General features: G+C 36.5%; 1 protein-coding gene across 1 annotated transcript in view; it reads left to right on the top strand.

The window, feature by feature from the left end:
- LOC140339240 (alpha-2-macroglobulin-like) overlaps positions 1 to 22,353 on the top strand; it is a 45,534-nt gene extending 23,181 nt beyond the window's left edge. Inside the window, exons 15-36 of the mRNA XM_072423832.1 lie at positions 726 to 875; positions 1,100 to 1,270; positions 1,938 to 2,025; positions 4,581 to 4,734; positions 4,991 to 5,219; positions 6,310 to 6,436; positions 7,470 to 7,588; positions 8,173 to 8,224; positions 8,875 to 8,958; positions 9,110 to 9,286; positions 9,876 to 9,957; positions 10,095 to 10,251; positions 12,726 to 12,800; positions 13,083 to 13,245; positions 14,138 to 14,361; positions 15,011 to 15,226; positions 17,295 to 17,419; positions 18,188 to 18,278; positions 18,359 to 18,427; positions 20,280 to 20,382; positions 20,961 to 21,005; positions 21,999 to 22,353. Coding sequence (XP_072279933.1) covers positions 726 to 875; positions 1,100 to 1,270; positions 1,938 to 2,025; positions 4,581 to 4,734; positions 4,991 to 5,219; positions 6,310 to 6,436; positions 7,470 to 7,588; positions 8,173 to 8,224; positions 8,875 to 8,958; positions 9,110 to 9,286; positions 9,876 to 9,957; positions 10,095 to 10,251; positions 12,726 to 12,800; positions 13,083 to 13,245; positions 14,138 to 14,361; positions 15,011 to 15,226; positions 17,295 to 17,419; positions 18,188 to 18,278; positions 18,359 to 18,427; positions 20,280 to 20,382; positions 20,961 to 21,005; positions 21,999 to 22,018 — 2,721 coding nt within the window. The 3' untranslated portion in view covers positions 22,019 to 22,353. The remainder of the gene's footprint in view (positions 1 to 725; positions 876 to 1,099; positions 1,271 to 1,937; positions 2,026 to 4,580; positions 4,735 to 4,990; positions 5,220 to 6,309; positions 6,437 to 7,469; positions 7,589 to 8,172; positions 8,225 to 8,874; positions 8,959 to 9,109; positions 9,287 to 9,875; positions 9,958 to 10,094; positions 10,252 to 12,725; positions 12,801 to 13,082; positions 13,246 to 14,137; positions 14,362 to 15,010; positions 15,227 to 17,294; positions 17,420 to 18,187; positions 18,279 to 18,358; positions 18,428 to 20,279; positions 20,383 to 20,960; positions 21,006 to 21,998) is intronic.
- Positions 22,354 to 27,176: the final 4,823 nt, after the last annotated feature.

The raw sequence follows: 27,176 nt of genomic DNA, 5'->3' as shown, positions 1-27,176 counted from the left end.
ATGTTAAAAAGGATCACTGTGCTTTCAGGGAAAATTTCCTCAATAACCTCTGTGATTTACTACTACACAATATCATTTATCTTTTCACCTATATCCTGTATTAATGAATAACAAAGACAATGTGATTTGCTTTCATATTTAAAGAATATGTGGGGACATTAGCAGCCACAGGTAAATCGGAACTGAACTGAAAAAAATCACACCTGCCCTAAATTCCCTGCTGGAGCTTTCCTTAGTTGGGCACCGCCATCTTAAGTCTTCTTCTGGCTATGTCATTCACTGTGCAGGAGCAAGATTGGGTGACTTACCCCCCTGTAAAGGGGGAAAAAAGAGTGCCAATCTCACTGCGCATGCGTAAGATTGGCCTCTCTTTCTCCTCAGCGTAGGTAAATGCCCCTTCTGCGCATGCCCCATTTCGGGCATGTGCAGAAGGTAAAGCCAGGAGCCTCCCTGGATGTGTGATGTAGGTATCCTGGGAGGCTCTGCACTCCCATTCAGTCTTGATCGCCCAAACAATCAAGATAGAAACGGGAGGTGCTTCACCCTTTTTTGTTTATAAAGGTAAAAATAAAAAGAAGAATATTTTTACTTAATATAAAAGGGTTTTATGTAAAGTTAAAGCTTTAAGTTTAGATTCGCTTTAAAGAAAGAAATATAAATTATTTAATATTTCCTGAACTCCACTTATGATTAATTTGCAAAACTTTCATCCTATTTTGATTTAGGTGAAGATTTCTTTCTCTGATAGTGAGGTTCTACCAGGTGCAAACACCAATCTTGTCCTATCTTCCCTGCCAAACTCTTTGTGTGCACTACGGGCTGTGGATTTGAGTGTACTGCTGCTGAAACCAGAAGCTGAACTGTCTGCAAACACGGTACAATGTACAATTGTTTTAAAGTGCATCTATAACCAGTACCTTTTACTTTATGGATAGAATAGGGAAATCTATGGTTATTTCCTGTTGGATGTTCTCATTTGGGGGTAGGGGGGGTTGACCTTTTATTAATTTAAAAATACCCCTAGAAGTAATATTTTTGAATAAGATTACCATGACAAGTCAACTAAGTCCTTAACATTCTTTGTGTTTTTCCAATCCAGGTGTATGACCTGCTTCAAGTAACAGATCTTTCAGGCTACAACCATGATGGATTTTTTCTAGAAGAGCCACGTGAGGATCCCTGTTTGCAAGTGGAACCTATCTTTTTAAATGGCGTGTATTACAACCCATCTGTCCCTACATGGGATGCCGACACCTACAAAATCCTAAAGGTCTGCTAGCATCTAGTCTACTGAATACCACGAACACAATTTGAGATTTTATTTCTCCATTCGATTATGCATCATGGAGTTGATTCATTAAAGGAAATGTTCTCTAAATGAATTATAGGATATGAAAATCACTTCATTTTGACTTCCCAGTCACTTAAACAAACACAGATCTAGTTGATTCACCAAGCTAGGTGGACAATTATTACAGCAAAATAAAGATTACCCAGTGCTTTAGTACCCTGTAATGTGTACAAAGGCAGAAAAAAAAGTTTGATGGATTTGAGCAGCTATGCTACTTTCATCTGCTAACAGAAAGTAAAAAGCTGAAAAATCATTAGACAAAAATCAAGCATTTCCATAATCAGACAGACTTGTTGTGACCCTTCTAGGTGTACCCCCAACTTATTAGATCCTAGCAAAAGCTCAGCATCTGGCTGTACTATCTGGATAGGACAGTTATGGACAATATCATTTAATATACATTCTCATTAACAGTTATAAACAGGGGGTTATTTATATAATGTCTTAGAAAAAAATATGTTCAGTGAGTAATATGGCTTTACAACAATTTTCTACAACTTCTAATACTAATACCAATTTATTTAATTTTTGAACTATGATCTTTGTCCTTATTGTATCCCTATAAAAATCTGTTTCATCATTCAAGGATCTTGGACTAAAGGTTGCCACAAACACCATTATCAGGATCCCAGTGCTATGTGAGAACATGTTATATGACTCAACTGCAAGAATAGGTATGTCCAAAAATTGTCATTATGTGCTTGCTAATTATGCTAACATGGAAGAATGTGCATTAGGTTTGTTTTAGAGCCCAAAATATTATTTTTTTTTTTTTTTTTTTTTTTATAAGATATATGTATACTTAGATAGATTAATTTTTTTTTTTTTTTTTTTAGTTTTAACAGTACCTGTTAAGATCAAAGCCTTTATTTAGGCCTTTTCAGACCTGTACCTAACTGCTCCTAAAAGTTAGCACTTTTCTCCTTTTCTTCTCAGTTGTCCCTCTTTTTGGAAGAAATATACACTTCAAAAAAAGTATTATTTACTTATTAAAAGTAATTTTTTGCACTAAACCCTTCATCTAGCATCTAAATAATTCTGTTATTGTGAATTTTTTTTTTTAAAAAGCAGTTGCTGATTAAAAAAAAATATTTTGCAACAAATGGAACAAAATGTTATTTAACATTGGAACACATTTTATTCTAAACATATATTTTATTTTCTAAAGTTGTAGGCAGTTATTCCAGTCCTTTCAGAAATTCTTGGAAGAAAAGATAAAGAGTGGGTTTAATTATCATCTATCACAAGAATTAAATAATCAGAAACCTGGGGCATACCAAATACCATTTGCCCTATCTGATTTTCTAACTCTCCATTTTTTGCCATTGCTACACTAGAAAGAATTGGTCATCATGTCCAAAAACCTGTAGTCAGCCCTACTCACCATGCCAGAAGTACAGACAGTCTGAAAGTGTTGGCTTAGACAAATGGGGCTAATGGCTGAGGCAGTGGGGATCAAAGAGATGCCTGCTGTTGAGACACTGGTACGCACTTTTAAAAAATGCTGTCCTGAGATGGATGCACAATTTTCATTCATAATAGTGGAGTTTTTTTCTCCCTTTTAAGCTTGGCAAATTCCATAAATTTACTGTGATAGCGAGAGTATTAGAGTGTGACTGTGCAGTAGTCATGTCAAGATGATATCATCAATATGCTTGTCAGAGCAAAAAAAAATAAAAACAAGCATACAACTTGCCAGGGTGGATTATAAATCTGCTCCCTCCCTCGCTCGCTCCCTGCGTCACCTCCCAGTTCTTGCTTTTTCTCCCCCTCTTCCTCCAAATGTAGACACAACCTTCTACTACCTTCTCCTGTGGTGGACAAGTCTCAAAATGGTCCCCACTAACTTTTCCATGGTTGCAAGACAAAGAATACCTTTGCTGTAACAAATTCAGAATAGCTTCTAAAATAGAAGTGAGTAAAATTTCTATCTTTCCCAAATAGCTTCTCCAAACTGTCCAATTCTCACTAAATAGAACAGCAGAACAAATTGGAAACCACTGTCTTTTTTCATTTTTTTATATAGTTCTCCTCCTTATTAGCCACTGTATGCTGTCTATATCTCATGGACTAGCACAGTAGCACAAAATAGGGCCTTGTCTAGCTGTTCTCTATCTTTTATAGAGGGCTGCACTTATGCCGTAGAAGACAAATATGATATTGGGGATAACATCTTCCTGCCTGATCTTCCCTTTAAATATAAAATTGTCTCCTTTTAAAATGTCTTTGTTTGAAATATAACAGACCAGGGTCATAAATTACCCCATACCAGATATTTCTTTATCTGACAACCAGCATCCTTCTAGACCCTTCAGTAGTTAACAACACTCATTAAAAAGTTGAAGTTTTGTGTCTCCAGGTGTCAAAAAACTCAGAAAATGCTAGTAGAGTGGATTGCTGAGCTGTATTGCAAAACCCATTTATTAATAATCTTTATATTTCCAATATACCATTCTATTTAAAGTACAGGTAGTCCCCGGGTTAAGGACATCTGACATACGGACGCCTCCTAGATACGAACAGGGCTTCCCTGCTCAGTCTGTGCAGAACAGAGGCTTGAAGGTGGAGGGGGCGGTTTGTTTGACTTGCAGAAGATTGTGGGTGATCTTAGAGGACTGAGCTCTTTCTGCAGCCTCTTGCAACTCTTTAATGACCTGCAGCTGTGTCTTTTTGCATATCAACGCACAGCTTACTCCAGAAATTAATGAATGTCTAGGCTTCATAAAGATTTTTTTTTTTTGCTTTGTGATTTATTTAGTAACTGACACCATGCTGCCTAATAATATGTTGAGATAAACATCTATTCTATTTGCATTTATTAAAAAAATTACTTACATACAAATTCAACTTAAGAACAAACCTACAGTCCCAATCTTGTATGTTACCTGGGAACTACCTGTGGTATTTGGCTGATTTATAGCTGAATTGGTGAGCATTTTAAGACCAAGAACTAGTCTCCTAGGCCTCAGGGAAGCCTGAAAACCATATTGACCTGTTCTGGTGAACTATAAGTCCCGGACATGACTAGTTTGGTCTCTGTGAACTCCGTATTTTGTGCGGAGTAATATCCTGGGGGTTGGCAGTTCATAAAACCTCTACTTACAAATGAATTTTGGAAGTGTCCACAAACATCAAAATCCATGTGGACACAGCCTCTCAGACAGCCCCCACCCTATTTATATATATATTTCTACTGCTGCTTTTTCTATTATCTTTCTATTTCTTATAGTCGGCTATGGATATGCTCATCCACAAATTGCAGCCATGGCTATGGAAAGCATGGCTGCTCCCCGACCATTGCTAAGGTTGAGAGAACAAGAGATTGTGGAAACTGTAAGGAAGTTTTTCCCAGAAACATGGATATGGGACTTAGTAGCAATAGAGTAAGTATCAATATTTTCTCCATATGGATGTGGGGGTTTAGTTTACGACTGAAATATGATTTTTGGTGGTCCCACTATTTTGGAAGATTGATTAATGTTTTGGTCCTCTTTATTCACTTCAGAAAGGTCCACAAATAAAGAGTAGCTGGGTCATGTGAATGAACAGTTAGCTTGATTGTATCTTTGGTGTTCTCTGGGCATTAATGCGTGCTATTTTGGGAAGTGTATTAAATGACGTAAGCCTTTCCTCTTGTAGTAATGCTGGAGAAAGTACAATGAAACTGACAGTACCAGACACCATAACAACATGGAAAGTGGGGATGTTCTGTACATCAGAGGAAGCAGGTTTCGGACTTGCAGAACCAGTGTCACTGGTGACATTTCAGCCATTCTTCCTTGAACTCACTTTGCCTTACTCTGCTGTACGGGGAGAGAAATTCACACTAAAGGCTAGCGTGTTTAACTACATGGCACAAACCATCAGGGTGAGTGATCAGAAATTGCCATTGGCTTGTAAAGTGTAAATGAGAATGGTGTGATGTAATGTTTGTGCCATAGTCTGTGGAAAGAAGCCTGTTTATTGTCCATGCCACTAATGGAATGTCAGATGTGGATAAAATCCAAACATTTTAACCCATGTGTGGTTACATGCCCTCATTCATATCTGAAAAAGCCAAACCAGAAAAAAAACTGTCACTGTAGAGATTTCAGCCATTTCTAAAATATATGAACAGCCTCAGACATAAATTGGTGTGCTGGATAGACACAATTAGTCTTGGGTGTTAGATCCTGGAATGCAAATTAGTTGTTCTGCCACTAGAAGGAAAATTAAAATAATGGGAAAAGAGAACAGCTCCTTATTGTAATGCACAACAAAAAAAACTTACCCCATAATATATTGTGGAGTCTTCAATTGTATAACCAAAAAAACCCTCAATGTTAGGATACATTTTCTTCTTTCTCCTCTATGCAGTGGTTGACAATCCCACAAACACAGGGACATAGTAAAATATTACTTTTTAAACTACACCAACATTTATCAAAGTTTTATGATTTGCCAATTTATCTTCACAACATCCAAACCCAAGATAAGGACTTACCTCCCTGTACCAAATGTCTGGTCACTGGCCATGCAGCTAGCCAGTGTTTGTTGTTTGAAAAACTGGGAGGGTTGCATAAGTGTTCCATAATTGGATTAATTGGACTTCTCCTTCTGCAGGCAAACAGGTCATACTAATAAATAAAATATGGTTTAATATTCTGCAAAACATAACTATGTGTTGTTAATAAGAGAAAGTACTTTATATAAATATTTGTTGCAGAAATAAAAAAAAATACTAGTATCACACAAATTTCATGGTTTACAATCTAATCAGAATTGAAGATAAAAGGGTGATAAAGAAGCAACAATATTTGGTTCAATTACATCTTACTTTGTGTAGAAATTCCAAAAGAAAGTTTTCAATTTAAAGTTTAAAAATGCAGAAAAGTGTGGTAGCAGATTGGGCATGACCAATTTCAAGATGATCATATTTAGTAATATTGTGTTAATCTGTGTGATTTTATAATTGCTAGGTGGTAATTACTTTGGAAAAATCTGACAAATACACATCTAAAAGCATAAATACAGAAGATGAAGGCCATTGTATACAAGCAAATGGCAGAGTGACTGTGGAATATGAAGTGGACCTACAGTCTCTTGGTAAGAACATATTTCAGTAGGTCTACATTTCATTTTATGATATTTAAAGGTCAACTGCAAACACAACATATATCAACAGCTAGTAAACTACTGGGTTTATGCAATGAAAATAAGTATAGTAAATGGGTCTTACATAATAAACAGCAGTTTTGAAACTCCCATATGCTTGATATATCTTGTCAATGAATCATAAACTTCTAAGTATCACAAAAGTTGTTTATATTGATTTAATTCACAACTCCAAAAAGAAATTTAAAAAGCTACATACACGTTCTGTATATATGACGGTTAACGTCCCAAACAATTACACAGTGATGTGGATTGTGTTTAGCACTTAGTTCGTCCATGCAGCATTGACCAAAGTAAGGTCCATATATTGTGACTCCATTAGAAGAACAGAGCATAAGTCTCCCAGAACAAACAGGCAAATCTCCCGTTTTGTGCAGCATGTGTGGCCTGTAGTGTAGAGTACATTGATCTACTGATTGCTGGATTTGTATTTAGTGATATGTTATGGAGATGTTTAGAGGGTCCACTATTCACAAGCCAATCTCAAAGTAGTATATTACTCATGCCTGAAGTTCTCGGTCCAATAATAAATCACACCTTTAACTCATCAGGTTTTGTACCTATGTAGAGTAACTGAAGGCTACAACCCCTTGCCCCGTAGTTGACTTACTACCTTCTTGTATTCAGAGCAGAAGATTTGTTCACTGCTTGATCAAATTTTTAGGAATAAATTATACACTGACTGGCTTAAGTGTGCTTGTACAAGACATAATAAATATAAATAATTCATAGTATTCATGAAGGAACTGTAGACATATATATATTATTATAAATATATATATATATATATATATATATATGCTTCAAACCTAAACGTCCAGAAAATCACGAACGAACAGGACAGGTTGCCATATCTAATTTACAGAGTAGCATATGTGGAGTCTAAGCATGCTAATGGCTTTAGTCAAAAAATGGATACCTGTATACAGGTGTAGTATAAGAAACCTTCCTGTGTCTCTCTTAGGTGAAGTGAACTTTACAGTGAGTGCTCAGACCCTGCCAGGAGGAGGACTTTGTGGTAATGAGATTGTGAACCCAACACAAGGAAGAAAGGACACAATCACTAAACATATCATTGTGGAGGTGAGTCCATTTTGTAGATTGGCCAAACAGGAACTGAAAATGAAGAATGATAGAACAATATCTGGATATACCTGCAGATATTAAGTATTTATTTGACTTAACTTTAAATGCACAATACACAATTACCAAGTGCCAGCCCTATTATCTAGTGAAAAGGACCTATTTATGATTTATAGCCAAATATTTGCAATGGATGGTATATTTAGTGTAATGTGACCCAGACCCAGCTTTCTTACCAATGTAAACTCTTAAAGCACCTGAACAGTGCTTTCCAGTATGGTCAAAGTTGTGCCCATGCAGAGTTGTAGTCTTGGGTTTAATACCCACTATGGCTTTTATGGTGTACTTAATGTACTCTAGGTTCTTGCATCCTCATGCTTGTATCCTCATGCCGACCTGTGGTTCTGGGTTTAACTTTTACTATATCAATGTGGTATCTGTCCTTCAGGTAATGTATTATGGGTTCCTAAAACCACCCCTAAAGATTTATGACTAAAGGGATCTAAACCTGCTTATGAATATTTTCTTTCCAGGAAACCATGCTCCAAATGTGTACTATAATATATATTTTGTTTAATTTTCAGCCAGAGGGTATTGAAAAAGAGGAATCACATGCAGCCATGATCTGTGGAAAAGGTACAAGTACACAATTATTTCTTGTACAACATAATAAAGTTAAGAATTAGGAAGACTTACTACCTAAAACTTGAGATCCAGCCATACTTGCACACATTCTCCAGTACTTGAAATTAAAATTACTTTAATGTCCCTGCATACTTCACATTGTGCAACAACAGTTGCTTAGATAGAGCCCATCTGTTTTCCTGGCTGGAAAACATCCAACATCCTCTAACCCTTTCCTCCTCAGTCTTACTGGCTTGCTCTTTTAATTCATTTAAGTTCATCTTTTTTAATTACAAAGATTTGGCATCACATGTGGTCATTAACAAGTGCAGTCTGCATGCAAATTTAGCTTGCCTAGGAATGTCTACATCACGCACATGTATATTTGCTTACACTAGAACATCACTTGTCCTTTCTGTAATAAAAACCCTGCCTGTTCATAATTTTTGATATGTGGAACTATAGTTTCACTTATACTCTTACCAAAATCCAATCCACTTCTTTTCAGAGCATGGTACTGAGGCGGGGTACCGTGAAGTTTTCAGGAAGCTATGTACAGTGCCCCACCAGCCTATCCCATCAGTGAAAGTTCATGACCTTTTTACACTTTTTTTTACACTTGATTGAAACATGTTAAGTGTATTACCTAATCTTTTTTATAGGTGGGGAGATAATAGAAGCAATTTCCCTGAAGCTCCCAAGCAAAATAGTGGAAGGTTCTCAACGTGCCTACTTCTCTGTAATTGGTAAGTTCATTACTTGGTGTTTAATGTCCCAGTAGATATGATGGAATGAACATTTTACACTTTGCTTTGAATAGTATATTAGTAAAAAGCGGATATGCTAACAAAAAAAGAATATTAAATGGTTAAATTTTTTATGTATTGATTCTTTTAGGTGATATTATGGGAACAGCAATGCAGAATTTGGGTAATCTGCTTAAGATGCCATCTGGATGTGGAGAACAGAACATAGCTCTTTTTACCCCAAATATCTTCATACTGGAGTACCTCAATAATACTGGTCAGCTGACCCAAGAACTTAAATCAAAAGCCTTGAGTTACCTGAGCACAGGTGAGAAAAATCTGAACATCTTAACATAGTTTTTTTAGGTTATTTACATGATTATTCCTTCCTCTTATCTTCTGTAATGATTGGCAAAATTTTTGGCAGGGCAATAAAAACGAAAAAAAAAAAATTCTGTTAAGATAAGATCAGTTTAATGGCTAAAGAAAATGGCTAATTGTATTGGTTGTATGAGCATGTTAACATTAAACGTAGAGTATGCAATAAGAACAATAAAAATACATATCTGCACTCATGAACCTTAAACATGCATTAAGAGGTTATTACAAAACAGCAACCTAATGAGTCCCACCTCCATAAAACAGATCTGTCAGTAAATTCAGCACCAACACCTGATTGCTGGACCAACAGCTGGGGTATTCAACAATTAAACACTGATCCCCCTGTGTTAACTTCACTTTTTCTATTGACAAGGCCTTTGGGACTATCCCAAAATTATGTCTAACACCATAGTACTATGCTTCAATGCCTGCGCAGAATGGTAATAGAAAGGATTGTCAATTTTGTTGTTAGCTTCAATGCCCCTATAACTGTAATAAGAAATGCAAACTGTAATTATTTTCCTGTCATTTCACAGGATATCAGAAGCAACTGATTTACAAACACCATGATGGCTCATACAGTGCATTTGGACCTCGGTATGGAAACGGGAATACTTGGTAAGGACACCCATCTTACAGTACAGAGAAGCCCCATCAGCTTTATTTGAAGTAGAACTTCTGCTGTCAGTAAAACACTGGGACCTTGGTCGCAGGAAAAGAAAGTAGATAACTAATAACTTTTTCATTTTTTTCAGGCTAACAGCGTTTGTTCTCAGGTCCTTCTCCAAGGCTCAGTCATATATTTACATTGACCCAAGACAAATATCAGACACAATGACCTGGCTTTTACAGAAACAGAAAGATAACGGCTGCTTCCTTAATGTGGGACAACTCTTCAACAATGCTTTAAAGGTAAGAGTGGCAACAGGGGTAGTTAGTAAAAAAACTAAACAAAAATATAAGCTTCATTTAATAAGTAGTGCTACAAGATTGTGAGCACTAATTGACAATGCTAAACATGCTAAACTAATGTATTGCAAATACACAAGATGAACTTTAGCCAAAAACAAAGATACATAAGATACATATAAAAAAAAAACACACAACCCTTTAAGAGATAACATACTGAAACTAGCTTTTACTGTGATAATCAGCTTCAATGCAAATATTCCCCTGAAATACTTTTTGTTGCCTCTATATGCCCTCAGTATGACAGACAGAACCATTTAACCCACTTCATTTTCGCTCACCTGGGACTCTCTTCAGCCTGTTACTGGGCAGTGCAAGAAGAAGAGCCAAAAATAGTTCACCTGTTTATTATTTTCCAGACAAAATAAAAATCAATAAATAGGGTGCACATCATCAGGCCAAATAACCATAAATTATAATTTGTAAATATGTTTACCTAAATGTTAATGAAGACACATGAAGCCCTGTTTTTGGGGTAAGAGGGTGATATCAAAAATGAACCACTCCAAACTGGCTATGATGCAAAATCTGAATGGCCCTTACTAAGAAATGATTGGGTCAAATAAATAACTTGGCTATAACTCCACCTAGGACAGAGCTTCTAAGAACAGACAAGATTCTCTTTCCTGAGAAATTAACCAGTAATCTAAACAAAGTGATTGGGAGAACTACTACACCCAGCATATAACAACAATAAACACATTTATATATAAGAATAGAACAGAAACAGAAAAAAACAGAGACGTCACAGAGGTGGCATTAGCTGGATACTAATGAGGCCAAGTCAGTTGATTGGGACACCTTCTGATGGGCTCTTGATCAGCTTGAATAGTAGTTTCCCACCAAGAAAGTCAATAGTGTAACAGGAAGACATTCCTAATAGGTATCTCATCACTTGTCTCTAATAGGTTTCCCACCACCTGTTGCAAACACTACCTATGGGCTGTCAGATGCCTAAATCAAAGCCAACTAGGTTACCTGACCAAAACTGGACTACAGCTGTTTAGAATAATAAGAGCCATATATGAATGCTAATAAAAAAAAATAATAGTGTAGATACAATAGGTTTGATTTAATAAACCTCTACAATAGGGAAGAAGATAGACTGCCACGGGAGAACTTGGGTGATCCTACAAACCTGTAATAGATCTAACACAGGCTTAATACAATTGCCAACTAATAGCAAATTACATTTAAGGAATCTATCACAGGTTTGCAGGATCACCCAGGTTCTCCCTTGATAGTCTATCTTCACCAGTTGTGGAGAGCTTTATTAAATTAGGCCCAGTGTGAGGCACTTCACATACACAATACCACAGGCCTGCAAATATTTAGTACTGCACATGTGGTGTTAATAATGGAACAGACATACATATGGCAGATAGAGAGAACAGCTTCCATTGGTTGGGCATATGCTTCCATTCGGTCTGTACTTCCCGAATCCCTCCCTTATAAAACTTTTCACAGTCCTATAGTTAGGGGATTCTGACCCATCTAGAAGGCACAACGTGCTTATCTATTAACCCAGCTAACTCTATGATTATATACAGGTAATTACAAAAACATGAGAGACAGGGCAATTGGAGAGCGAATGCCCTTAGCCTAATGGAAATTTAAAGATTGCATTGCATTAAATCCATACCTTGAAATAAAAACACTTAACAGGCCCTTCTGTTTCTAATAAAGGGCTACACAGATATAACATTTACTAGTAGTTTGGGACTCCCAAACAAACCTTATAAGGCCTGCCAACTTCTTCATTCTCAACTAACAATATGCAAAAAAAAAAAAAAGAAAAGAAATTATTAGAAGTTTCAAAATGTCCATAATTAATAACCCTACACTCAAATACTAAAACAAATTAACAAAACTAAGATCGGGCCTTTTATGTAAATCCTAATATCAGTCTGGTAAACAAAGCATGGACACGAGCATCATTCTATATGTATAGTGTTGAGGAAAGTGTGGGAGTGTGGTATGGTTTGAGAGGAAAGCCAGTGTGTTGCACCTCAACCTTGGAAGACATTGAAAGTAGCTAGGTTAAACAGAATTTACTAGCAGATAGTGTCACTTTGGACACAACCCCCTTGGGTATACTCTCGTCATTCATTATGTCATTCATAAGGTAAATACAGATGATATCGTTAGAGGGAATACTCCAATCCCTGCGAGAGGTTACAAATACCTGGAAGTGTTATACTTACATATTATTTAGCATTAGCACATTTACCTTAAAAATATATCTGATGAATATAGTCATCATAAATGTGATCAATTTTAGCCAATTGTCAACCTTGTCAACCAACACTGCATTAAAACAAAATCAGAAAGTCACATCTAAGTGACACCAAATCAGGTTCAATCACATTGCTTTGTATTCATTACACTAAACTGTCATTATATGTGCTTTCTTTCAGGGAGGAGTTAATAATGAAATAGCATTGTCTTCCTACATCGCCATCACACTTCTGGAAATCAAGTTGCCTGTTACGGTATGATAATAGAGATAATTAATAGAAAACAATATCAGCATCAGAACAATTGTGTATCATTTGTGAAATGCAAAGATTCCATGCAAACCTAAAAGCTAGAAACACTGACAAATAGTACATTCTGCAATTGACATCTAAAAAAATATACTTTGAACATTTCACAGTACGCAATATATTGGGTTGCTGGCTTGTGTAACAGATAAAGCCCTGCATAAGCACCCGAAACATTTTGCTCATCATATATTTATATGAACATATATGTCTTATCTTTTTTCCTCATAGCACTTAGTGGTCAATGGTGCCTTGTTATGCCTGGAGAGGGCTGCAAATAGTGAAGTGGACATTTACACGAAAGCATTAATGGCATATGCTTTCACACTTGCTGGAAAAGATGACATTCGTTCCAGACTCCTTCATGAGCTTGATGAAAAAGCCATAAAACAAGGTGGGAATATATGGTTTCCGAACAAAGTATGTCTTATGTACTAGATAAACACAGGCAATAGGCAATTTACATTGTTTATTGATTTTATTCTAATCCAGTCACTGCTGTTGAATTTGTTACCTACTTTAAAATTAATCATATGCTGAATATTACCCTTGTTAGCATTACACACATACTAGAATTTAGTATATTTCAAGGTTAAAAAACATTCAATGAAAAAAATATTTTTCATTTCGCAATATAAAAGAAGTGACAATTAATGCATTTTTAAAAATGTCCCCATATATAAATTCCTCCATATGTAAAATGATAGCAATGTAACTCTGCCTTAATATTTAGTCATAATAAAAACTAGCTACATACTAATAAAATGTGTTCAGGTCATTATTTCTATAAGTATTCTGTAAAAAAAAAATATGACCATAAGCTGTACATATGGAATAATTATATAGCTAATTTTAATAGGCCTAAATATTAAGGTAGGGTCACATTGTTCCCAGCTCATATATAAGGGCAGGTTTATATAGGGACATATTTATAAAGATAAATTTATTATCATTATGCATTTACTGCTAAATAATTAAGACCTTTTCTGGTCCTACCCAAATGTTTTTATTGGCCAGCTAGGCAAAAAAGGAGGGAAGGGCAGATCAGCTCTCTACTCCTCTGGTCCCCTATGAGAATTCCTTTGGTTTTATTGGTTATAGGTGCCGGCTAAGGTGCCTGCAGTTTAGTCACAGTTAATTATTTTAGCATGATCCTGGTAATTTTGAGGCATGCTTTAATGCAACTTGGTTGTTCTTTCCTGGTGCTCAGTTTTCCAGGCCCATATATACAGAAAACAAACACTTTTATTACTCAATCTATATTACTCCACTAAATTGTATTCCAGATGGCACAATCCACTGGCATCAGCCAGCGTCTTCAGAAGACTCTGCAGTAATAGGAAGCCGTTACCACAAGGTCCCATCTTTGGAAGTTGAGACAGCCGCTTATGTCCTACTGGCTATGTTATCGAAACCCCAGGTCAATAGTGAGGACATGACACAGGCTTCAAAGGTGGTTTCATGGATCATAAAGCAACAAAATCCTACAGGCGGTTTTTCATCTACCCAGGTATATGATACATTTCACTTGTTTACTTTGTTGTTCTTTTCTTCATATTATTATATACTACTTGTCTCTTTTCAGCTTGCAGTCCAAACATGGCTACTACTATTTTTCTACATTTATCTTTATTTAAGAATTACGTGAACTTAATGAATATTATACATCTTTTATTTTTGAATATAGAAGGTTTATAACCACTTCATAATTTGTATTCACTTTCTCAACTTGTTCTGGTGACACTATCACCGAGAGTAAAAGTGATAAAAAAAATCAGTTGTCAGTGGAACAGAAATAAAAGGACACCTACACCAATGACTACTATATAGAATCTAGTGAAGATACAATTCACTATATGAAATATGATCATATAGTCAAACCAAATATTTATTATTAGGGTTCATTTTCCTTATATTTTTTTTTTTTTTGTCTAGTTATTAAGGTTTGTGGTCTGCAATTATGTAATAAAGAAAGTTATCATGCTGTTTGTATGGAGTCAACTTGAAATAGTTTGGTTAACCTTAAATCCAAGAAGTACTTGCTTACAAGCACATACAATCCGTTGGAGACTCCTGGGTCAAATAATTTTTCTGAAGTTAATACTGAAAGTGTAGAGGTATCAGTTGCTTTAATGGTTATTTTATTATTTTATACTCAGGACACAGTAGTTGCACTTCAAGCTATAGCCACCTATGGTTACTTAGCTCACAAGCATGATGGCCCTCGTGAAGTAACCATCACCACTGGTGAAGCTCCAATTGCCAAACTTCATGTAGAGGACTCAAACCGCCTTCTTCTGCAACAAGTTTCACTACCAGACATTCCCGCAGATTACAAAGTATCTATCAATGGACCTGGCTGTGTCTTTATACAGGTTAGTACTCATATACCCATACACATACAAATTATCTGTCCCAGATACTGTAGTTGTGAGTTCTTTACATTTTTAGGACTATTGTATATGATTTATATGATGGCAATATACAGCCATTTAAAAATGTGATGTCTTCTAGCTCACACTTGGACTGCTAGAAAACCAACTTTTAGCAGAGAAGATTTGCTACCATGATCAGTTTAAGTAAAGGATCTGTTGCAAATTTGTTTACAAATGCATAAGAGTAGGTTCTAACCTGCCTCTAAAACATGGTATCCTGCACCTCTCCTTGAGGCTGGTACCTTGTCGATCAGACACATGGCAGTACTTGTTCTTAAAGCACATTTGACAGCTGGGGGCAGCAAGTGATACTAGTACTACTCAATGGGACCCCCATTCATTTCCTATTGGGCTGCCACAGGGAGATGCTTGTATTTTGAGCAACACCTTTTCACATGCTATTATTAAATAAACAATCTTCACAACCTGTAACTTTACAAAAAATGATCTACTGTGTCGTGAACCTAGCCTAAATTTGTTGGAATTAGGAGTAATATTGTAAATATTGCCCTGCGCCATAACTACAGGGAAGTTAGGATGTGTGAGCAGGTTGTGCATCTAGCAGGTGTGAATCTAGCCTAAATCTGATGGAATTAGGAGTTGTGCATATTGCTCTCTGCAATGTTCATTACATTGTAGCATATGAAAACATGTTGCTCAACTGCTGCATATGCAATGCTATGCAAAGTACCTTTTTCCCCTATCAGTTCTCCAAATGTCCTTTAATGAATAAAAAATACTATCCTGCTGAGTAGATAAATATTGTCGTTATAGTTATTGACTATTAAAATGGAAAAAAATGTATAGAGTTATAATGATAATGATTTTATCTTCATCTGAAATAGAAACATTTCTTTGAAGCAACATGACTCCCTGTCCCTCTCAGGAGACAGTAAGAAAAAAGTGCCACTGTCTCTGTTCTAAGCATACATTATTGGGTGACTTAAGGTACTGCTGATTAAGCGTACTGGTACCTCAAAAAACGTATTGTCTTATAGAAACCTCTCCCACTAAAAATTAACAAAAAGAACAGTAGAGTAGGTCTTCCTACTGTTCCTACAATTTTATGCATTATGTACAGTAGATTTTATCACATAATGTGAAAATATTTTTTTGAATTGTACGGGAACAGTAGTAGCAACATGGATCAACTGAACAAGAACCATTCAGCCATTATATATCAGCTTAGGTGGTGTTGGCTTTAATAGGTATTAATTATTATGCTGAGTTTACTTCTGTGACTAAAGCGATCTACGCACGTCAGATGATTCTTGCTGATAATCGCCTCAGGGCTGATATTGGATGAGAATCCCGTGTGTGTACAGTGCTCGTCATTCATGAATCTGTCCTGGTGAGTGATGACAAATGATTGTTATCTTCTCCCCTCTCCCTTCTCCATATTATTTATTATAATAATAATTATTTGAGAAAATCTGGGTCAGAAACAACTAACAGTAAATTAGAAAGTGTTAGGAAAATGTCATATTGGTTACTTACTGGCCCAGGGCTAGGTTCAGATGGCCAGTTGACAATCACACAGTTAATTGCTCCAAGGCTCTCAGATAACCACTATTGACAAGTATTCACATGCATACTAAAACACTCTAGTATGTGGATGCAATATGGTTGCAGTTCTTAAGCAACATGTTGAAAAGGATCATGTGTTTCTTGCTGTCCTTCAGAACACTTGAAAGTGCTTGCTGATGGAAATTTAAAGAATTTTCATTCAATTCTATGAGCAAGGATTAACAGCAAGCCACCCAGAAATGCTGGATGCATGGGGTAGAGAAAAACTGCACTGCATCCACAGTACCTTCAAAAATCTGCAAATAAAATAATTTTCAACCATTTCCATCTTTTATAATGGTATTCAGGCCTCTTGAGGGGTTCAGCAGTTGAATGCAGTAAACTGCAGCAGTACTGCTTGGAATATCTACCCATCTAAACATACCTCAACTCAAAATATGTTTTTTTTTCATGAATATCAATAACCCTATTTGTTTTACAGGGTACTCTAAAATACAACATCCCCCCTCCTGAAGGTGAAGCTCCATTTACCATCACAGTAACTACAGTACCAGAATCATGCACTCCCAGATCTTTCAAGTCTTTTGGAATTTCGGTGAATGTAAGGTGAGGTTAAAGGCCAGTTCTCATGTAATTTCAGGTAATTCATATAGAGCAAGGTTAGGATTACTTACAGTAGGCTAGGGGCAAAAAGTGACAGCCACTAAACAACCATTAAAGCATATATGAACCTCCAAACAAAAAAATATTAAGTATATAGCTTACCAGTCTTTATATGTGGTGGCTGTATCTGTTTTCTTTTCAGGCTAAGATCATTACCAATTCCAATTGCCTTTTACACCTGCCAGTAGTGTTCTTGTCAGTTACTGTGAGCGGTTATCAAAATAAATAAAAGTCATTCATAGATCCAATCATAAATACAGTGGAGCCAAGCCCCCCAGGGACAGAAAATGTTATTCACAGGAGTAAGGAATGTTCAGCATTTTATTTAAAAGATATCTTTTGCACATTAATACCTTTTACATCACTGAGCACATTCGCTAATATGCCTTCTATTTAGGAATGAAGTAGTCAGCTATTTAAATATAGTTGAAGCAATTGTCAAACAAAGATTGAGCAAGCAAAATAGAAAAAAATCTTGCAAGTAAAAAAGGTTACCATCCCCATAGTCTGCACAGACTCTCTTCAAGCAACCAAGAATCCCCCACTGTTAGACATTGGATCCAATTATTTGTGTGATAGAAAGGTATATCAATAACGGAAAGGAAAAAGAAAACAATAACTTTTTTTAGTTCAGTCTACAGAAAAGAATTTCAATATATAAACAAGTACCATATATTTTCTTTTAAATTACTTTACATCTTTTTCATACAGTTACATTGGCAACCGGGAGAACTCGAACATGGCGATAGTGGAAATAAAGCTTCCATCTGGGTATATCCCAGTAAAGTCTAGTGTCAGACAGGTAATTATACTGACATTTTATTACGGATTGTCCTGCTGTGTGAAAACCTAGATATTTTATACATATCTATTCTGTTTCAGCTGTCAAACAAAAAGATGATTCAGAAGACAGAAAGTCATCCTAATAAAGTTGTTGTCTACTTTGAAAAGGTAATTTCCATAACAAGATTTTAAGAATATAATTAGTAAAAAATACAAAGTCAGTTGTTTTGAATTAGAATGTATGATACCTCATAGCATTTCAAAATGTTTGCATAAGGAAAACTATGAAGTGATTGTGCAATGCAATGTAATTAATCAGCCCCATTATGTTTGAGTCTTTGCCCTCTTGATCCTACTAGGGTATGTGGGTGATGCTTGTTTTAACTAAATGGGAATTTGCTGGAAAAATATGGTACTCATTTTTTTTAATGGAAGTTTCTGTATTTTGGCTGGATAATTTTAGATATAGTCAAAAGACAATTATATGCACTATATGGATACATTTTATAGGTACCTAATTCACTTTACCAGGCTTCTCTATTTTGAAACGCCATTTTGTTCTACTAAAATTTTTTTGTGTCTCTGGGGAAATTGGCATCTCTTTATTCAAAATGGTATTTGAATGCACCAGGTAATGTTAAAAGATGAAGACCTGGCTTGCACTTGGCGTGTTTAGGTTTATCCAACATGTGTGCAATAAGTTTAAATCTTGCCAGACTATGAAACCAAGTCTTTATGGAGCTGGCTTTGTCCACAGGGCAGTCATGCTGGTACGACAAAAGCCCTTCCCCAAACTGTTGCTACAGGGTTGGAAGCTCACAGTTTTCTTTGTTTGCTGTACATTATCAATACATTACAATACAATTTACCGGAAACAAATACACTCAATTTAGAGTCAAATATGTTTGACTATAGCAAGCAGGTGTGAAGGTCAAATGTCTGCAAACATTTGATAAAACAATATATTTCAGTAGCAAGGTAGTGTGAAAAGTTAGATGTGTTATCCCCAATTCATGGAATTCACTTTCTACATGGTAAACACATCTGTAAATTTAGTTGAAAGAATGTAAAAATTGAAGTCAATATATTTCTTTAAAAACAAATACAAATCAATTCTGTTTTTTTTGGTTTGGATAGAATATGGTACAGGTAAAATCTCATAAAAGGAAGGAGTACCCTGAGATAGCTATACCATATCCACTAGTAGCTAGAAGATAATTGTATTTTTTGTGTTGTTGGGATTTTTAGGGTATGCATCTTCAAAGAGATAGGAAATCAACTGTTTTAAAATAAAATGAATTTTATCATACAAAATAATGTAAAAACATAGCAATGGCATAATTAGTAATGCCATATTAAAAACATAATACATAAGTTCTCCACCAAATGAGGTTATTTAGTACATAATACATATTAACCATATTTTTTCCACACATTATTATATGCACTCTAGCGCTTACGCTTAAGCAAAAGCTCCAATATTTCTTAGTGTGTAGTGATACAACCTCATTAGTTTCTCAGTGCGTTTCATGGATAAACTGATTCATCAAGAGTTTACATATGGAGATAATTGTACAGTAGATCCAGATAAAAAGCCCTTCAGCCAAAAAAAGACTGAATGTTCATTTTCAGCAAGGACTGTCAGGGACAGAAAAGGAAGACTCTTCTCCCCATAAATGCCAAAACAGCAAGAATTAACAATGGAACAGTTTATCTTGACAATGGTATCAACTTACTTACCAATAAAGAGGGTGGAAGGACACAAATCCCTAGGGGTTCTACATTATCTTTGGCTTGGGTGAGTGCTCCAGAAAGATAAACTATTCCATGGCTAATTCTTGATGATTTGACCTATTCCAGTTTTATGTCATTTCTTTGGCTTCAATTATGGGTCACAGAATAATGGATAAAATGGAGTGCTAGTTGTTGCTTAACAGGACTCATAATTCTGGGATGATCTGGATGTATATTTTAGGTCAGATTGTAAAATATTTACTAATTTCTCCATTTATGTTTTCAGCTTACTCTAGACATAGAGACGTTTGTGTTCTTCATTGAGCATGATATTCCTGTGAGCAACCTTCAGCCGGCCACTGCCAAGATCTATGACTACTATGAGCCAGGTATCCCACTTTCTCTTCATTGTGTTCTTGCCAGATAACTAATACACTTCCTGAAAACTTCATGGACTTGGTAAAATTCAACTGTTGAGGGTGACAGATTCTTAAGAAAAGTGGAAGAATTTTCCTAGTTCCTAGGTTGCCTCCAGTGGGCTATATCAAGTTTTTCCAGGAAATTGATATTACTAACAAGATTGCCGACATTAAGGGGAAGAAAGATAATTGTCATCTAGAAAGCCACATCTAACTCTTTAGCCCTGAACCCTGTACGTAATGTAAAGAGGCATACATGTGGTAGACACTACACCTGTTTTTTTCCAGTGATGCAGTTGTTAGTGCACTTCAGTATTTTCATGAAGTGTATGTAAACCCTGTTTTTGAGTTTGTTTGCTGTCATCAACTGTTTTACAATACCATGAATTTTATCATTTAAAAACATACTGATATCATTAGTAATGCCATATTAAAAAATATAATACAAAAGATCTCCACCAAATGAGGTTATTTAGTAACATAATACATATTACCATATTTAGGGTTGGGTGTAGTTGTATGATATATTATCTGCGTTTCATTTTCAGGTGATTTTGCAGTGACAAAGTACAGCGCCCCTTGCAGTTCAAAAGGTAGAGTATGGCTCTATTTAATCTGAATATTTCACATCTATACATCATCTTATCATAAAATTTTAGAATAGAAATGATACTTCTATAAAAGTATGATACTGAAATGTTAATATATCATTTGATAAGCTGTTTTTCCACACTCCACATTACAAAATAGTAACATTTGAAATATTTCAGATGTACAGGTTTAAGATTATTAAATAGATCGTACAGATCCTGTGTATCACCTAATACCCAGTATTCAGGGGCTGCTCAAGGACTAAAGCTACGTACACACGTCAGATTTTTATCGCCCGATAATCGGCATCGGCCAATTATCGGGCGAAAATTTTCCGTGTGTACAGTCGGTGTCGTCCATCGTCCGGACGACCGACCTGCCGGATCCACGGACGATGGACGACAGCCGATCGTAATGAAAGGGAAGGGGAGAGCGCGCAGCAGGGTGCCGCTCCGTCGCTCTCCCCCTCTCCATAGAGCATGAACGGTGCTGTATGTACAGCATCGTTCATGCATCTTGCAGCCCCTTGTCGTTGTAAAGGATCGTGAAAGATCCTTTCCAACGACAAAAATTGCAAGTGTGTACGCAGCTTAATAGATAGGAGAATATTGTCTTCCCTTAACAAAATAGTTTTTTGAATGGTGAGGAGCACCTGGTATAGATTGGCTTTTCGACACAGCTTCCTACACCTATATGCCAGTTTCCAAAGTGCACAATGTAATCTAGCTCTGGGCATTCTTCCAAGCCTACGCTCCCACACATATGTAGCATGAGTATAGGTGTTCAAATTAAACGACACATGAGGACAGTGCTAAATTTGGCCTGGGCATTAAGGCTCTTGTAACCTCTGGGCACACATGATTTAGGATGGTCTTTTTTATGGTTTGGTTTTCAAGATACAGTTTTGAGGATCACTGCTTCTGGAGATGATAAACAAAAATATAATTTTGTAATGTGCCACAATTCTATAACCTTATTATTTTTTTTTTTTTCAGGTGACATTCGATATGCTTAACAAACAATACTGGCACAGATGAACAACTTGCAGCCAGAACCACATTGACACACATTGAGCTAATAAATTTGGGTTTAGGCAATAGAACAGTGTTAAACTTTTACTAAAAACATTTACTAAAATCTTCACAATCCAGACAGTCTGTAAATTCCGGTATTTTACATTCTATATTTTTGATTGGCGATATGCATTTTGATGTATAGTTACAATGAGTAGTTGCTCATACACAGATTTATTATACGTGATGAATTTGACAGCACGGCTGGGAAATATGCCAACTTAAATATTTCTCAAATCAATCAAGGTTTTTACTAATAAATCATATGTATATTTTATATGTTTTATGTCTTTTTGTTCCTATGTATTATTTAGACATTGCAATAATGCCAGCTGTGAATTAAATATTGGGTAAGAGAGGATTTTATATTTTCGTTTGCAAACTAAATGATGGAGCTGATGTGTAATGCTGTGTACCTCAGCAGCCTCAAACAAAAGATCTTTACTAAGCACTAATTCAACATTTTTAGTACCCTTTTAATGGCTCTCATGGGACTCACCACACAAAACACCACACAAAACATGTTTATGTGGATTGAACTAACTACAGTAATTAACTGCTTAGTTATATCATTCTGGCTTGACCAGTCAAGATGGTTGAAAATTTTGAACCCGAAAGAAGACCAGGTGAAGATGCCATCCTCCACAATAGAGCAAAAAGAATAAGAGTATTTAAAAAAATGTGAACAGGCAGGTGGGTTCATTTTATTGCAGAAGGGGATATTGCTTGTCCCTTCTGCAATAAAGAACCTGTCTGCTCACAATTTTATTTTTAAAGTTTTATTCTGATTTAATTCAGAAACAGAAAAGAAGCAACTTTTTTTTTAAACACATAGAAAGGATAATCTTATTTACAAAGTACAGTTATGAAATTCTTTACAGTGCCCAAAGAAAACTCATTGAGGGATGTCCTGCATTGTACACAGCAGAGATGTCAACCTAGAAAAAACTGTTTATAGCCTGAAAAGGAAGTGAAACGTGCTTTGGCAAAACATAAGTTTGGCTTTATTTTCTAAGGGGTAGGTGCAGCTTAAAGAGGGACTGAAAAATGGACACAGAAAAAATAAAGATATTGACCAGACATAGCTTGTGCTGTGCACTTAGCAGTGGAAGAATCATTTTTAGGATGCAAGAAAATTGTCCACCCTGAAATGACAACATCGATCTTACACAGATATTAGGCACAGAATTATTGCCAGCGTACTTGGCTGCAAGAGGTGCTAACGTGCAACGTTTACACATATGGAATATGAACAGATACTGAGAATTACACCCATCATACTGCATAAGAGAAAGTGTTGCTGAGCTGTGGCCATACACAAACAAAATGAACAGATACTGGAAATTTCACATTATACAGAAGGTATGAAACAGCATAATGTCACATTTAGATACAGGAAACAAAGACAGAAAATGATATGTAGCATGAACTGTATATCAGAATAGTACTGTGAAACACCTATAGGTAAATGTCTTACTTTAAATGCAGAGTACAGTTGTCCTTTACATGGAAAATGAAAAAGCACAACCTTTATGATGATCTTTATTCTATATAAAATATGCTTGAAATTCATCTCCAGACAAAGTAAATTACCCTCCTGTCCCTCTATCAAACTCATTTAGCATAAATAAAACTAAACTAACTTTAAGGTGTCCCCACCTGAATCTGTCTCAGAAGTGAAGAATAATGATCCTGTGCCGCATGCTATGCCTGATGGCAACTGGTTCCCTCATCATGACACCATCACACTGCTCCAGTATTCTGGAGCCTTTTTGGATCCCTGCTAGGAGACAGCCAATGATAGTTATCCATCCATGTCACTTAGACAGGCAACTAGGACCAAATGAAGGACCCTCTTACAAGTTTCTCTGCAAGAAAGAAGACTATGGAACAAAAATAGTATGAAAAACTGTGGATTGAAACCCACCACATGTTAAATTCACCACAAACGTTAGCAATGTTCACTGAAACTGTAGCAAACCAAGCCCAGGCAAGTTTCCACATTCCAATTATACATGACATATATTTCTAGAAAAACGTAGCAGTAACCAGAAAATATTTTTTTTAATATGCATAGGATTTTTCCTATTAAAATGCTTATCTGTTAGCATGAGCCTCAACTAGCATCAACAAACTGCACTTATTACATTGTCTGTGTTCATTTTTTTATATTCCACCAAATCAGGCATGGTTGCTAAATAAAAAATAGGTTGGAAAAACCAAATTAGGTAATTGTTGTGCTATGTCTTTATTATTTCTAAAAATAACTTATGATGAAGCATCCTGGAAAAATCAACATTTCCCAGCTCTCACGTTAACCCCTTATTGCCCAGTCTGTTGTTTCCCTGTCTGTTCTCTTGTGCTGTTCTAATGTTCCTCTGTGTCGACGGTGATCCCTATGTCTCCTGGCGCTTCCTTTGTTCCCGAATGTCTGTGGTGACCCCCATGACTATTTCCTGCATTTCTGGTTCTTGACCTCTGGCTTGTTCCTGACCTCTCTTGCTTACTGCCTGTCTTGAAGGCCGGGGCCATTCTTCCTTGGCTATTCTCCCACCTACCATGCATGATCCTGCCCACCCTGGTGTGCCCAAGGACAGTAACCTGGCAGCAGCCACCAGTGCAACATCCTCATCACTAAAGGCTTTGGAGAACACCAGACTGCTGCTTAGATTCCTTGTACCTTGGCCCTACTCAAGGCTAACATCACTTCTATGCAAGCTGTAGTGAACCCCAGAGGTACTGTCTCCCCAAGCGTGACAAAAACAAGATGAATTTTTAAGCCAAATCGAAAATAACAAAAAAACACATTCCTCTGCAACACTTATAACCCCTCTCTATAAGGGAACAGGTTCTCAGTTACCTTTTAGGTTTTCAGAGACTTATTCCATTCTTTTTTAGAAAGTCGAAACAAGCAGTTTGCATGAATTGCAGAAAACAAGAGCTGATGAGTTATAGAAGCTGAATAACATATAACATTTATGAAACTGAAAGAAGCTACAAGAAAGAATTGCAGAAGAAAAGTGTAATGATAGTGGTGTAAAAGTGGTGTTCATAGTGTAATGAACAATTATCACAAATATTTCTGTGTTTATGAATGAACGGGGCTGTGGGGACAAAAATCAGAGGATTTTTCCCACACTGCATTCATTCATGAGCAGACAGCCGTGAGATTCACACTGTGTTCCTGGATAAAGGAACTCTATCCAAGAACACAAACAACTAGTAAAGGGCTGCAAGAGCGGAGCTGTCAGCTTTGCTCCCCTGATTGGTCTTGCAGGTCCCAAAAATTTGGTCTCGCCAACCGAATTTACAAAGGCCGTTCTCGCCTACATGTTTGGTAAGATTGTCCCAATTCGCCGCAAGATTGAATTTAATAAATTTTCTCATTCATCCCTAACGCTGACTGCTTTTGTCTTTTCCTTTGGATACCTCATCTGGTGGACTGATTACTTGTGTATGCTCTGGGTCAGAATTCTGGACTTGTCTCTGCTGGAATATTGGTACTGCAATATCGGTGGGCTGCTATGTCAGTCCTTCACCAGACAATATCCCTTGTCAACAGAAGTCCTGTGGGCATCTGTACACTTGAATGGCGCAAACAGCCTCACAAGGCTGAGCAGGGGATTGCTATAGGCAACGTTAGACTGGAGGATTGGCCTCATGCAAGGACTAATGCTGGACCAGGGTGACATAAAATTCATCTCAGTAAAATTTGAGGTGCTTTAAGGAAACCCTTTTAATGACTTTTGCAAAAATAATAATTTCAGGAATTTTGAAAAACAATCCGAATTTCAACTCAGAATTTCCAAATCCAACCAGATGTTCTAACTAATCCAATCTATATCAGTGTAACCACTAGCAACATTAATTTGCTTGTTCTATACTTGTTCTATACTTGTTACAATTCTGGAAGCATCATCTAGCGGAGCAGTCCGCAGCCACTTCTATCTGATACATAGAGATGATTTTCCACTACAAGCTCCTTTATATTCTGACATGCCAAATAATATACCTCATGCTAGTACTGAATTAAATCTTGTTTTGCTATAGACTTCCATCTGTTTTGTTTGGCTCAATTTTACTATATCAACACACTGTTGGCCAGAACAACGTGAAGCATAAATCACTCATTGATCCACAGAAAGTTTACCTTCCGCCTCTTCATAATAAACTTGGATTAATGAAAAACTTTGTTGTAGCAATGGATCATGATGGTATGGGTTTCCAGTATCTGAAGGACAAGTTTGGAAAAGTTATACCAGACACTAAACTGAAAGCAGGCATTTTGTTGGCCCCTAAATCCGCAATTTGATGCGTGATGCCACATTTAGAGGCAAACTCAACCCACTTGAATTTGCTGCTTGGGATTCATTTTTGCTCGTTGCACAAAACTTTCTGGACAAACAGCAAGCTGAAAACCATGCTGAACTTGTGAACAATATGCTAACAGCATACCATCAACTTGGCTGCCGAATGTCACTTAAATATAATTTCTTACATTCTCAGCTGGACTTCTTCCCAAGGGGAGAGGCTTCACCAGGAAATAAAAGCTACAAACGCAAAAACAAGTGCCTGAAACACTTCTAAAGTGTACATGTGCATTGAACCTGGACTCAGGTACCAGGACAGGTGAATTATGTGTATTTGTATATGTTGTTGCAACATAAAACTACGTTTTTGCAATGTCATGGAACTATGAGGCAAAAGTTAGTTACTGTATGTATGGCACAAGAGAATGTAGCTAATTGTGTTTATACGCGTCTATTAACGTAAAATCCTGACTTCCTAGGCAGAATCAGACTTCAAATTTGGATTCAGCACACATGATTTAGTATAGGACACATGGAATAGATCAAGTAGCAGACAATATTTATTTTTTGTGGTGAGGTGTAATCTGCCCCATGCAAGTCCAGAATCAAATCATTGTTTATTTTGCTATAGACATTAACCTCCTTGCCGTTAAGCCCGACCTTCGTACGGGCTCAAAAAAGTTGCTCTTTTCGTTAAGCCCGAGATTTTCCGTACATTAAAATCCCCACTTACCCAGGTAAGTGGGGATTTTAATGTAGGGAAAATCTCGGTCCCCCTGTGCTCATCCAG

This window comes from Pyxicephalus adspersus, chromosome 10 (genome assembly GCF_032062135.1).
Source record: "Pyxicephalus adspersus chromosome 10, UCB_Pads_2.0, whole genome shotgun sequence".
Taxonomy (NCBI): Eukaryota; Metazoa; Chordata; class Amphibia; order Anura; family Pyxicephalidae; genus Pyxicephalus; species Pyxicephalus adspersus.
Note: the sequence above shows the minus strand (reverse complement) of the source record. Positions and strands in the feature narration are given on the sequence as shown.